Source organism: Mus caroli, chromosome 2 (genome assembly GCF_900094665.2).
Source record: "Mus caroli chromosome 2, CAROLI_EIJ_v1.1, whole genome shotgun sequence".
Taxonomy (NCBI): Eukaryota; Metazoa; Chordata; class Mammalia; order Rodentia; family Muridae; genus Mus; species Mus caroli.
In genome coordinates, this window is record NC_034571.1 from 27,286,941 (window position 1) to 27,301,043 (window position 14,103).

Genomic DNA, 14,103 nt, shown 5'->3' on the forward strand with positions numbered 1-14,103 from the left:
GAGGCAGAGGCAGAGGCAGAGGCAGAGGCAGAGGCAGAGGCAGAGGCAGAGGCAGAGGCAGAGGCAGAGGCAGAGGCAGAGGCAGGAGGCAGATCTCCGGGACTCACTGGACAGTCACTCTACTCATTAAAAAAAGAAAAGAAAAGAAAAGAAAAGAAAAGAAAAGAAAAGAAAAGAAAAAGAAAACCCAAGCCAGTGAGAGACCCTGTATCAAAAAATAATATGGACAGCTTCAGATGGAAAACACCTCAAAATTGACCTCTGGCCAATTATGATCCCATGCAAGATCTTCTCTCTGGCTTTTGAGGTCTATGCTATCTTCATAGTTTACAGATTACAAGATTTTTCTACTTTCATTTTGCCATTTAAAATATTTCCTTATTAGAGGTTTTATCAATTGTTTAAATGGACCTTATTTTGAGATATCTCTTATGAATGGCTTTGAAATGGAAGGTCCTGGAATGAGGCTTAGAGATGCCTGGCTTCCCTTTGCCTGTCCCGCCCCCACCACAGACTGTTGCTGTTCAGGCTGCAGTAGCTCCCGGGGCAGGAGGGTGCCCTAGCTCAGAATCTGCATGGAGGCCTGCCAGGTCCAGCGCTGGGGCTGGGTTGGGGACAGGAGATCAGTTACAACAGTCTCTGATGAGGAGATGCTGTGCATGTGGAGGTTGTCCATATTGGAAATTACTGGACTGACCTCTAACCTCCTGCTGACCTCAGACCAGGACCCCAGACTCACGTCCTGGGGCTCAGCCCTGGGGAGATCCCTAATGCAGGTCCCAAACACAAGCTGATCCCAGCTCTCAGTTAATCCCTGACCCCAGCTACTGACTTGGTTCTCATGGTAGCATGGATCACACCCACTGCTGCCCTCTGACCCTGCTACCAACCCTGAGCATGTTAAGGTTGAGTTGACTATAGATCCTCATCACAAATCCAGCCCAGACCTCACCTGAGCTCCACTGTGGCCTTAACCCCCCCATGTCAAGAGACTCCATTTCTGACCACGATCAAACCACATCCACAGCCTTGGCTGGTGACTCCCTGACCTGGAATCTTTAGCACACAGTAGCCTTACATATAGACCAGGTTCTGCTCTTGGCTGCCTCCTGGTCACAAAGGGTCCCACATAATTCCTCTCCTGCCCCTCGCTGCCACCGTCCTAGAAGCTAACCTTGCCTCTGAGAATGCCTTCTCTGACCTTTGCCCAGTCAGCCAACTCCACCCTTTTGCTAACCCTGTTGGAAGCTTCGTTTTTCCATCTGTGAAATGGGCTACTTACAGTACTCATGCTACTGAGCCTGCACCTGGGACCCAGCCTTTAACTGAGCAAGGATGTAATCTTCCCTTGACCTAAATTTCTTCACTTCCCAGACCAGGCAGGGAGCAATGGTGATATCTCGGGCCCTCCAGAAGAGAAACAGCTTCCTTGCTCTGAATTCAGGGCTCTTCCCCTGAGCTCAGGCCCCTGTCCTGTGTCCTTGCAGGAGGCCGAATTCTGCAGCTGCCTCTTGTGCAGGCAGAGGATGCGGGCAGGTACTCCTGCAAGGCTGCCAATGAGGTGGGCGAGGACTGGCTACATTATGAACTACTGGTGTTGAGTGAGTGTCCCTGGTGAGGAGGGGCAGGGAGGCTCTGGTCCCAGAGAGGCCTCCTTCTGAAGGGCCCTGGGAGGCGGGGGCGCAATCCCTCTGGGCTCAGAAGGTTTGTAATAGGGTTGCAAGCTTGGGCCTTGAAGCCAGGCAGAAGTGAAGTGGCTTTGAAGTCCCAGATGGCCACTGTCTTATATGTAACTTTGAGTAGACTATACTCTCTCAGAAGCCCAAATTTCTTACCTGCTTCCAGGCCTGAGAGATTTAGTGAGATGAGCACAAGAACACCCCAGCCAGCATCTGGGACTGACTTGGGCTCACCCCAGCCCAACACCTAAACCATTTCTCCCTCTCTCCTTGCACCCAGCACCACCAGTGATCCCGGGAGACACACAGGAGCTGGTAGAGGAGGTGACAGTGAATGCTAGCAGTGCTGTCAGCCTAGAGTGCCCAGCCCTGGGGAACCCAGCACCTGCTGTGTCATGGTTCCAGAATGGGCTGCCTGTGTCCCCCAGCCCACGGCTGCAGCTCCTAGAGGAGGGACAGGTCTTGAAGGTGAGAACAGACCCCTCTCAGAGTAAAAGCACTAGGAACCAAGGGACAGTGTCATCTGGGCCATATAAAGGCCCCTTAGAGTATGGGATGTCACCTTCACAGCATATGGCATCTGTGAGGTGCCCAGCTGGTCACACAGTGCTCATAAGCATCAGTCACTCCTGGCAAATCAGGAGCACTTGTGCCACACCCAGGGCCAGGGCAGCATGCCCTTGCAAGCTCCTGACCACCAGGATCTAGATCACCACACCATAGCTTCACAGACTCCCCCAGAGATAAACACAGCCCCTCCCCCACCCCTGTGGCCTTCTTGTCCACTTAGTTACAGAGAACCAACCAATATCAGTCTTGCTTCCCAAGATACCACACAGAGCCCCAGATGGGCCTCAGAGGGACTGCTGCCGGTTACTGTGAGCACCTGCAGTCCACGTGTCTGCTGTGGGGAGACAGGGTGGGAGTGGCGTGCTCTCCGGCAGTGTGGGGATTCACTATGGAGTCCCTGGGTTCTCTCAGAGCTGTCAGCCTTGGCATCATGGCTGGTTTCTGTACCCTCAGGTTGCCACTGCGGAGGTGGCTGATGCCGCCAGCTACATGTGTGTTGCAGAGAACCAGGCAGGCTCTGCAGAGAAACTCTTTACCCTCAGGGTCCAAGGTGAGATGGCTGAGAGGGGACCTCTGTGGGTTCCTTGCCTCTCCCTGAGGTTCCCTAGCACCTATACTCAGAGTTCAGACACCCAGCCTGGGCCAAGTCACATCTTAGGACAAAGAACATTTGTGAGACTTCAATCATGTTTGGACCAATTAAGCCAGGAATAGCCTGGGCATGGGGTGGGGAATGTTCTTCCAGGGCCTTACATCATCATTACTGAGCATTTACTGTGTACCTGACATGTGCCTAAAGAACAGCTTCCAGCAGACCCTGGAAGATGGGCTGGCTTTATGATTATAGAATTACTCTAAGAGGTAACATGGGTGAAAGGGTCTCACCACCCTGAGTCTGCTGTCGACATCTGTGTTGCCATGAGCCCAGATGAGGAGATATCTGTTCCTTGAGGATAGATTGGATAATCCTCAAAGTCACAAACTGAAGCCCAAAAGCTATCTAGGTTCTGCCACTGTTTGCTGTGTGGCTTTCGGAGAATGGCTAGACTACTCTGATTGAGCCACCCTGTGCTCTTGTGCAAAGCAGCTCTACCTAATAAGGCTTGCCCTCCGAGGACTGTGTGGAGATACACCAGGGCTTGCTCTGAGAGCCTAGGGCCAGTTCCTTAGTGTGTTCCCCCCTGGTCTGCACTCTCCACCCATGTAACTGTCAATTTTGTCTCCATCCAGTACCGCCACAAATCTCAGACTGGACCGCCAGCCAGCTCACCACCACCCTCAACAGCAGTGTCTCCCTCCCCTGTGAAGTTTATGCTCACCCAAACCCTGAGGTCACATGGTACAAGGATGGCCAGCCTCTCTCCCTGGGACAAGAGGCTTTCCTCCTCCCCGGTTGGTAAACTGGGGCTCTGTGCCCACTCCAAGGCTTGGCTGGGAGTCTGAGATGTTCAAACCTGGGACAGGCTATGCACATTGAGAGGACTGGGGATGGAGAATAGCTTGGGGCCCTGAGGCTGCTGGTACAGGGACTGCTGTCCCACAGGTACCCACACTCTGCGGCTGGCGCGAGCACAGCCAGCTGACTCCGGGACCTACCTGTGTGAAGCCCTCAACGCTGCAGGCAGAGACCAAAAGATGGTACAGCTCAACGTTCTGGGTATGTCTTGTCCCTCCTGTGTTCCCTTCAACTTTTCCCATCAGCTCCTGGGAAGCCTTTGGGATCTAGGGATCCTGCTTACAGTCACCAGGAGGGTGAATTAGTCTTGAGGGTTGGATACACAAGGGTTTGATGCACAGGCTTGCTCTGAGACCTTGGGCTAGTGTCTCCCCCTCTTTGAGCCCCAGATGCCCTGTGTGTAAGGTGACAACCTCTATGAAGATGAGGAGAGATTGTAGTTCTTGGCTTACCATGTTGCTCATCATAAGCTTCAGTGTCAGTCAAGTTGAGGGGGCAGAACACCGGTGAACCCCAAGAGTTAGGCTAGGTAGGTCAGAGATTCTTGGCTTGTAGCCTATGACAGCACTCTCCATCTTGAGAATTCCCTTGGGGGAAAACCAGTCTGCAGTGTTAGAAGTCAAGATTCTCTGGAAAGTTCTTTTCAGTCCTGGGGGAGATTCATTCATTTGTATATACACAGCTGTGCCAGGCCCTGAGAGCTCACAGCTGGGCATGGATGCCTACAAGAGTGAACAGGAGTACCAGGAGCTGAGGGACCCCAGAGAAGGCTGTGTCTAATCAGGAGATGCTGGGAAGGGAAAAAAAGCCTTGCGGTCAGCACCTTCCCTGCCATGTCTAGGCACCAGGTCTCATGGCCACAGTAGGCTCTGGTAGGCTGGCCTGGGTTCACTTCCTCCAGCAACCCTGGGTCAGCACTAAGCTAGAGGGTCAGGTCCACCATTCGATCGGGTGGGCCTCCCTAGACCAAAACCAGGGTGGTTTGGGGGTGACATGGACAAGGATATTGTGTCTACTCACTGCGCTCTTCAACCCTTAGTTCCCCCCAGCTTTAAACAGGCTCCTGGAGGCCCCCAGGAGGCCGTCCGGGTTAGAGCAGGGGACAAAGCCATCCTAAGCTGTGAGACAGACTCAATCCCAGAGCCAGCTGTGACCTGGTTCAAGGACCAGCAGCCCCTAGCCCTGGGGCAGCGGATTCAGGGTCTACAAGGTGGACAAACACTGGAGATCCTGGACTCACAGGTCAGTGACCGTGGGCATCTTGGGCAATGGACACAAAGCTTTCTGACCCCAAAGGCCTGGACCTATGATGATGTGGGGGTGCCATCTCCTTAACCCAAGTAGATACACACACACACACACACACACACACACACACGAAAGTGGCCAGGAAAGGCCTGGGGCAACCAAGAGCTGGACTCCAGCTCTGCTCTGCCTCACAGTGACCTTGAATAGAGGCCTTCCACACTGGAGCAGGTCAGGCTCTCAAGTGTTTGTTGAATGAATCCGTGCCCCTCCTCTGGACTCCTATCTTCTGACTCAGCTCCAGCCCCACAGTGAAGGGCAGACCAGGGCATACTGGGCCAAGTCTGCTCCCCTCGTTTCCAGGGCCTGAGATAGGCCAGACAGTCCTACATCCCTATAGCTTCCCAGACAAGGCGACTCTCTGGGGAGTCTCTATTCTACACACTAACACCATGTGCTCTGTCCAGGCATCAGATAAGGGTGTGTACAGCTGCAAAGTTAGCAACACAGCTGGCGAGGCCATCCGGACCTTTGTCCTTGCCATCCAAGGTAAGCCAGGACCAGTTTGGACCTCAATATTTTGAGAATAGAGCCTTTCATGACTTGGAAACAAGCTGATCCTGGGGGAGCTGGGGTCCCAGAAAACCTAATGGCCACCAAAGCCACCTCAAACTAGTAGCTTTAGGGTACTTGCCTCATGAATTTGAAGAATGAAATCCATAGACTCTAGAGGGTGAGTTTTAGAGAGCTTATTTTACATTCACAAGTAGGAGAGAGAGACAGACAGACAACAGACATTGGAGGCCATGCTCCTGTATAGCCAGAGCTCATCCAAGAAAATAGGGTACCACTGAGGGGCAGCACAGACCTTTCTAAAGGACTTATGGCAGAAACTGGGTGAGACATAGGGAGGGCTGAGCTAGCTGGTAGGTCTGGTCCTTCTCTGTTGTGGTCATGTCCTCATGTACAGCTTCCAGGTAAGGGTGAGTGACCATAGGAACCAGGAACCAGGGCTCTCTCCTGGCATTCCTGACCTAAGGCAGGGAAATTCTTGGAACCCCTGCTCTGGGGTCCCTGCCCCACCTGGCCAGTTCTTAGCCTCTGTCTGTCACCCCCACAGCTCCCAGGGCTGCCAGGAATGAGATCAATAGCTGGGTCCTGAGGTCCTACCATCAAGGGCTAAGTGCATAAGATCTGAAGTTTTCAAAACCAAGAAGGGAGTTAGGATATAGCACAAAATCAGGGCCCGGTGCGTGCCTATAGTCCCATGGGAAGGAGGTGGAAGTGGGGAATCGTGAGTTAAAGGTATGTAAGCTACACCCTTAGGTAGACAGCTATCTCAAGACCAGACTGAAACCTTGTCTCAAAAACAACAAAAAGTCCACATAGGACTCTTTCTGCGGCATGCTTGGAAGGACTTAGTGAGATAATTCTGTTCCTCTGCCTGCCAAGTTTCACAGAGAAGCAGAACCTGCTCACTGGGCATACGGAGCACAAATCTACTGAATAGATTAGACACCAGGCACGTGCCTGGCAGCTCAGCATGGGGCTGAGAGAGTCCCAAAGGACTGTTGGTCCCTGAGCGTCCCTTCCCCATCCTCAGGCTGAGTGGGTCAGCTGGGATGCTGCTTTGGAGATACTTCAAAGCTGTGGCTTTCTAGTTCCATCTGTGAATAAAGCAACTCCTGCCTCCACCAATAGAGTGTAAAATAAAAACCCCTAACCTGCCCGAGAGGAAGGAACTGGGGAACAAGGAAGAGTGCAGAAACCTACCATCTTCCCGCAGTGCCTCCAACATTTGAGAAACCCGAGAGAGAGACGGTGAGCCAGGTAGCTGGGAGGACCCTAGTCCTGGCTTGTGATGTGTCCGGAATCCCTGCTCCCACTGTGACTTGGCTGAAGGACAGATTGCCCGTGGGTGAGTACCCATGTCCTACTACCCATTTTAGTGCAAAATAGGTAGGTGTTCATTCAGTAGAGCAACAGTAGAAGTCCAGGAAATTGTTCGGTATTAGTGGTCCTGTCAAAGACGGAGGGCTCATGGAATGTGGTGGTTCAAGCTTGCAACCCTAGCACAGGAGGTGGAGCCACGGGGAGCCAGCCTGCCTCAGTTGCTCTGCATGCCTCTGATGATAGCAACTTAAGGAAGAAGGAACAGACTTTGGCTGATGGTTCCAGAGGGAGAAGAGCCCATCACACCAGTGAGGGAGGAGAGCAAGCTGCAAGCCTGGTGCTAGGAGCAGGAAGCAGAAAAAACACAGCTTTAACCACAGAGAGGAAGCAGAGGGAGTGAGACCAGGCTATTAACTTGGGGAGGGGAGGGCACTGGGGATGGGGGAGAGAGCGGGTGTCAAATACCTGAGCCTGGGTCGCTCTCTCTCTGTTTCTCTGTCTCTGTCTGTCTCTTCCTCCCTTCCTTCCTCCCTCTCTCTCTCCCCCCTTCCCTCCCTTCCTCCCTCAAGTTAGGCTGCTCTGTGATGGCAGCCATACCCCCTTTTGCCCTTCACTGCTTTTATTGGCCACTGGAATGCAGTATCGGGAGCCACTCCTGCTGGAGTCCTCTGGTGTTTGTCCCCTCCACTCAAAAGACAAGAGAGAGGCTCTTCAGGCCTGGCTATGCCCAGGCTTGGGGCTTCTCTGAGCTGCCCCTCCCCCTGTCAATCAGCTCTGCACCTGCTTGACCATGGGTCACTCCATCTTAGCTCTCCTCCTCACCCTTGACCTCTACACCCTACTAGGGTGAGTCTGTGGACCTCAGCCTGTCAGCTGGTAAATCCTACCGCACAGTACACTGAGGCTGTGCCATGCTGGACATCACTGCCCCCTGCCAGTGCCTGGTGATGTCATCACCCCCCTTACCCCCCCCCCCGATGGTCTCAGGCCCACGGGTCCCTCTAGTACACAGGCAGAAGATTCTGACAGCTCGTCACTGAGGAGTTAGTGGCAGCTGTGGAGACCTCAGGTTGTGGCTGGACAATGTGTTCCCCCACCCCATTCACATGTAGACTCTAGCCCAACTCTTCACATTGTAGCTTTAGTGAGCTACAATTTACATCCTATATAGTCCAGCCATTTAAAGAGTATCATTCAAGGCTTTTCAGTGTATCCAAGGAGTGGAGCCACTGCCACAACCAATTTTACAATGTCATCATTGCCCAGTAAAGAATCCCCATAGCCATTAACCATCCCCCATGCCCTGCAACTTCCCACCCACAGCAGTCGACCATCAGTGTCCCTGAAATGCCTGTCCTGGGCATTCATTCTGATGGCGTCACGTCATCCTGTGACCTTCTGCATCTGCCTCGCTCCATTTAGCCTGAACCTTTGAAAGCTCACTGGGCAGCCTGGATCAGCCTTACTTTTTCAGAAATAAATTTAATTATTTTTCATTGTTCCTTTACATAATACCTCATGTGGCTTTGTAACCCTGGCTTATTGGACCACTTGCTATGCAGACTAGACAGGCCTGTAAACTCACAGATATCTACCCGTCTCTGCCTCCCACGTGCTGGGATTGAACAGGTAGCACTGTTTCTTAACCAGCCTTGGGCTGTCACGATGAGGCTGCAATGACCTTGAAGTACAGGTGTCTGTGGGTGTTCAGGGTTCTGGGGTGGGGGTGTTTTTGTTTCTCCTGTGTGAACCCTTGAGTTAGCCTGGCATCAAAGCCTCTATCAGGCCTCTAGTTCACGCACGCTGTTCCCTGCCTGGAATGCCTCATGGTCTTGTCTGCTTGGATCTGACTGGCTTCTGCTCAAGCTTTGTCCCAGCAGCCCCCATTGAGGAGCCTTCCTAGCTCCTACTGCCCCTCCCATCTCTCTCTAGTACCCTCCTACTCCTCCCCTGTCCCTTCCATCCTCCCCTGCCCTCCAACCCCCAGCTCCCTGACTCTGAGAGAGTGGTACAGCAGTCAGCCCTCGGCTGCACTGTGCCTTTGTAATACATTTCATGCTTCTTGAAGACAGGGACCACGGTGCTCACCTTTTTCTTCCGAGCTCTAAGTAGGACACAGGGTGTGGCTGGTCCAGGGGTCAAGGTGGGGTGGAGGTAAGGGTTGGTATGATTAGAAATACCTTCAGGACAGATATGCAATGGGGCGTTCCAAGATACTGAGTGGAGTCCCAGGAGCCCCAAGGGTGGGGCCACTGAGTGGCTGATTCCCCTTGATCAGCAACCTAGATATATATAGAAGGTGTGGGACCCTAACGGGTGGGAAGGAGGACTGTAAGAAGGAGAATAGCCATGGATGGGTTAAGGAAAGAGGTTGCAATGGTTAATTTGTCAACTTGACCTAGGCTCGGGTCACCACTGAGAAAGCATCAATATGGGAGTGTCTAGATCATGTTGGCCGTGGGCATGCCTGTCTGGGACTGTCTTAAGCCTCAGGTCACCACTGGAAGAGCATCCATGTGGGAGTGTCTAGGTCACGTTGGCTGAGGGCATGTCTGTCTGTCTGTCTGTCTGTCTGTCTGTCTGGGACCGTCTTAAGCGTGTTTCCTGGTGTGGAAAGGCCCAGCCAGAGAATGGATGACACTTTTCCCTGGGATTGGGTCCTGAGTTAGAGAAAGCTAGCTGAACACAGATGTGCACACATTCCTTCCTTCTCTGTTGTGGCTGTGACCAGCTGCTTCCTGATGCCACCACTCCCTCTGAAGGACTGTCACCTGGAACAGTGGGCCTAACAACCCCTGTTACCTCTACACTGCCTTTGTCTGCTAACCTTTCACAGTGGCAGAAGGGAAACTAGGCCAGTAGAAATCTACGAAGGTGCCTCGGACCCACGAGTGCCTCAGTTTCCCTGTCAGTACAGGAAGGAAGTACAAGACTCAAGGGCTTCCCTTCATTCCACAGAGAGCAGCATGATGCACGGAGTGGTCTCCCGAGGTGGCCGCCTCCAGCTGAGTCACCTGCAGCCAGCCCAGGCTGGTACCTACACTTGTGTGGCTGAGAACGCCCAGGGAGAGGCCCGCAAAGACTTTGTAGTGTCTGTACTAGGTGCGTCTGTGCTCTACACTACCCCCTCTTTGCCCCATCCCCAGCAGCCCTTGCTGCTGGCAGGCCCTCACCATGGCCTGCGTCACAGTGCCTCCCCAGATCCAGGACTCAGGCATGGCACAAGAACACAATGTGTTGGAGAAACAGGAGATTCGGCTGCACTGTGAGGCTGAAGGCCAGCCACCACCAGATATAACCTGGCTGAAGGACGGTGGTCCGTTGGACCAGCACGTGGGACCTCACCTCCGGTAAGGCCAGGCTGTGCCACCTGAGGCACCAGGGCTTCCAGCCTGTGTGTGCCTGCCCTCAGTGACCCTTCCTCATGCAGGTTCTATCTGGACGGTGGCACCCTGGTGCTGAAGGGCCTAAGAACAGCAGACTCGGGTGCCTACACCTGTGTGGCCCACAACCCAGCTGGGGAGGATGCCAGGCTACACACGGTGAATGTACTGGGTGAGGAACTGAGGCTGAGGAGATGCAGGGAGCCCCAGTGCCTTGTGGGAAAACCTACAGGATTATGAGTGGGCAGAGTCAGGAACCTCCAGTCAAGACCTGGTGACAGCTACTCTGCAGGCTCCCTGGGCCTTCAGGCCTTGTTCTCTAGTAAGAGTCACAAACTTCCCCTCCCAAGGTTCAGCCATGAAAAGATTGGGTGAATCTGGGTCCAAGACAGTGGACCTCATCTCTCCAGGGCATAGCCGAGACTCCAAAATCCTAACTACAATGGCCGGCAGTGGCATAAGGTCAGGGCTGGGTGCTGCCTTCCCTCCAAGTCCCTCAACACTTTTAATCTACTGCCCCCAGTTCCTCCCACCATCAAGCAACAAGCTGGTGACACGGGGACCCTGGTGAGCAGGACTGGAGAGCTGGTGACCATGGTGTGCCCTGTCCAAGGATCCCCACCCATTCACGTGAGCTGGCTCAAGGACGGCCTGCCCCTTCCACTCTCCCAGCGCACCCTCCTCCACAGCTCTGGCCGCACCCTCAGGTAGGGAAGCCCAGCCTCTGGTCCCAGATGACAGTTGCTGACGTGCTCTTCAGGCAACTTTGGCTCCAAATGCTTCCGTGTGGATAGAAGAATACAAATAGTGCAGACACCGAGGTTTGTGGTGAAGATCCTGCCACCTAGTGGAGCCCCAGAGGAGGCCTCATCCTGTGGTCTGATGGAGAAGGCATAGTCCAAGAGGACACCTGGGTGTACTGTCCTGGAAAGCCAGATGGAAAACAAGGAGGGCTTCCTGGAAGGGGCCTGAGCAAAGCTAGTGGTTCTAGACTCCAGCAAGCAAGAGAGTCTTGTAGCCGAAAGGACCAGGTATAGAGGGACAGATAGTAAGGCTCCAAATCATGAGCTCAAAAGACAGTCAAAGCTGGTCAGGGAGACACAGGGACATCAGAGCCTGTTGTGGTCAAAGCTAGCTGCTTACCTCTTCCTGGTGCCGAGGTGTAAGAAGGTGGAGCCAGGCCTGGTTTCCATGGAGAACAGCATCCAGACAGAGCAAGTCCAAAGGGCCACCCCCACCCCCAAGATGGGAGCAGGACAGAAAGACAACAGGGACAGGCAGATGTTACAGGTTGGGTCTTGAGGTTCCTAACAAGCAACTCTTATCGTGATGGGGTTTCTCCTGGGTTCTGGGAATCTCACAAATCACCAGGGATGCACAGAGAGCACCTTTACACACTGAGTCACCTTGTCAGCCCAGAAAGGGGAACTTTTAAAGGCAAAATGAGAAGTATACAGGATACCCCGCAACCCCAGTCCCTTAAGCACACGACCACACGGTACTGGTAAGACTGACCCTATCTGAAGCGGCCTGGGTCACTGCCAAGCAGGTGCTCACTGAGCATTCCCACCCGTGCTCAGAGGTCTGTCAGACACCTTTGGTGACAGCCACATTGGGCAGTCATGCACAAGAACCCTTACTGGCTGTGTGGGCTTGACCAAAGGGACTCCATCTTGAATCTGACTACCCCGAGCTTCTCGGGCACCTGGGGGAGATGCACTGTCTACTTGGAGCTTGGGGAGATAGACACTCAGGGACTAGCAGCACCGTGGAAGATTCTGGAAGCCAGACGGATGCAAGTATCTGCCACACGTGGGCACCATGTCCTTTGGACTTGGAGGAAGGCTTTTGGCAGGGACAGGAGGATGTGGGGAGGCTCTGTGCAGGAAGGGACACTGGCCGGGCTCTGACACCATCACAAGAGCAGCCCAGAAGAAGCTGGGGGCTCAGGAGAAAGGAAACTGAATGGGGCCGGTAGATGGAGACAACTCATAAGTGATTGCCAGTTGAGAGAATGCCTGCTGGGACAGTGAGCTGCCAGCACTTAGGGGACAGAGGTTTGGCTGAGGCAGTAAGGACTAGAGAAGGTAGTGGGTGTGGGGCTCAGGGAAGAGGAGTTGGGGCTGTCCCCAGGGAGCACTAGGAGGCCAGGAAAGGGATATGAAGCGGGATAGAGGGTTCTCCTTACAGAATCAGCCATTAGGAACCGAGATAAGAAAACTCAACAATTTTCCCTTTTCCCCTCCCCACCCCTTTCCCCTTTCCTCTTCCCCTCTCCCCCTTCGGGGAGGGGGCTCAGGATCTCTCAGGTGCAGCTGGCAGATTCAGGCATCTTCACCTGTGTGGCTGCAAGCCCAGCTGGTGTGGCTGACAGAAACTTCACCTTGCTGGTACTCGGTATGGGGCAGGGTGGGGCAGTGAGTAGGACACAGGCTAGGACAGATGAGAATAAAATCCCCAATCCGAGGCTCAACAGGGTGGCTCCGGGGAGAGCCATGGGACATTCCAATCTAATTTCTTCCATTGTCTGTTCATTTATCCCCCAAGTTGTGAGCAGGCACTTCAGCTCCAAGAGCCGACAGGCATAACTTATGGTAATGAACACTGAATCTGCGCCCCCAGCTCCACTAGGTAGACAAGGGGGTGCAAGGTTGTAGGACTCACCTAGCATGAGAGTTCTAAAGGGTTTATCCATGAAGACCATAGGCCACAGACTGTGCAAAAATCCCGGGTGAGGGCCATCTGCTGTAGGTTGATGCAGACCCTGCCTACGCCTGTCCCCTTCAGTGCCCCCCATCCTGGAACCAGTGGAGTTTCAGAACAACGTGATGGCTGCCCAAGGCTCTGAAGTAGTCCTTCCGTGTGAGGCCCGGGGAAGCCCCCTGCCTCTCGTGTCGTGGATGAAGGATGGGGAGCCTTTGCTGCCTCAGAGCCTTGAGCAGGGGCCTGGCCTGAAGCTGCAATCAGTGAGTGTTGGTGACGCCGGGACCTACTCCTGCACGGCAGCAAGCGAGGCAGGGGAGGCCAGGAGGCACTTCCAGCTGACAGTGATGGGTGGGTACCTTGTCCTCAGCAGCTTCGGTGGCTGGAGGGTGAGGTGGGACCCCAGGACTGAGAAAAATCCAGTGAGGAAGAGGAGTTCCCCAGAGGTTTGGGGTCAACTTTGTGTGAGGCTGCAGAGAGAGGCCTCGCTGGCTCTACCTGCCGAGCTACTGTGGCTGAGAAGTCCGGTTCTCTTCAACTATATTCCAATATTTTTACCACCAGACCCTTGGTGTCAAAAGCAAAAGCTAGAGCCGCCAACATGTAGAGACACAGCCTCCACAAGGGAGCCCAAAAACCTGCAATGAGGGGCCATATTAAAAACACTTGCTTCAACTCTGTCTCCTCCCCATGTCATTGTTGAGATCAAGGTACAAATAATTGTCCGGGGGCCATGGAGCTGTGGTTTCTATATCTAGGTGACTGCCCAGCACCCCCCCTACACACACACCATACTCTACTGTTTTTTGGCCTTTCAGAAATAAGCCTCTTGATGGTGGGGGAGGGGAGAAAAGCTGACCCAAGATGGACATCTTGCAGATCCCCCTCACATTGAGGAGTCTGGTGAGACTTCAGAGCTGTCACTGACACCTGGTGACCACCTCGAACTCCTATGTGAGGCCCAAGGCATCCCTCCACCCAACATCACTTGGCATAAAGACGGGCAGGCCCTGCGCAGGACGGAAAATGACAGCCAAGCTGGCCGGGTGCTCCGGGTGCGGGATGTACAGGTATTGGCATCGCCCACTAGGGGTAAGTAAGGAGGGATAGTCTGGCCAGAAGTTGGGGTGGCATGAGGGATGGACATGTGGAGCCAGAAGCAGCTGATCTCCCC

General features: G+C 53.7%; 1 protein-coding gene across 3 annotated transcripts in view; it reads left to right on the plus strand.

Moving 5' to 3' along the window:
• Nucleotides 1-14,103, plus strand: part of Hmcn2 (hemicentin 2) — a 147,109-nt gene that overhangs the window by 96,298 nt on the left and 36,708 nt on the right. For all 3 annotated transcript variants that reach the window (XM_021181028.2, XM_029474451.1, XM_029474452.1), the window contains exons 55-69: nt 1,488-1,601; nt 1,960-2,147; nt 2,703-2,799; nt 3,480-3,641; nt 3,793-3,906; nt 4,745-4,947; nt 5,418-5,499; nt 6,737-6,868; nt 9,802-9,945; nt 10,034-10,193; nt 10,274-10,398; nt 10,750-10,933; nt 12,526-12,623; nt 13,014-13,280; nt 13,809-13,999. In XM_021181028.2, coding sequence (XP_021036687.1) covers nt 1,488-1,601; nt 1,960-2,147; nt 2,703-2,799; nt 3,480-3,641; nt 3,793-3,906; nt 4,745-4,947; nt 5,418-5,499; nt 6,737-6,868; nt 9,802-9,945; nt 10,034-10,193; nt 10,274-10,398; nt 10,750-10,933; nt 12,526-12,623; nt 13,014-13,280; nt 13,809-13,999 — 2,261 coding nt within the window. The remainder of the gene's footprint in view (nt 1-1,487; nt 1,602-1,959; nt 2,148-2,702; nt 2,800-3,479; nt 3,642-3,792; nt 3,907-4,744; nt 4,948-5,417; nt 5,500-6,736; nt 6,869-9,801; nt 9,946-10,033; nt 10,194-10,273; nt 10,399-10,749; nt 10,934-12,525; nt 12,624-13,013; nt 13,281-13,808; nt 14,000-14,103) is intronic.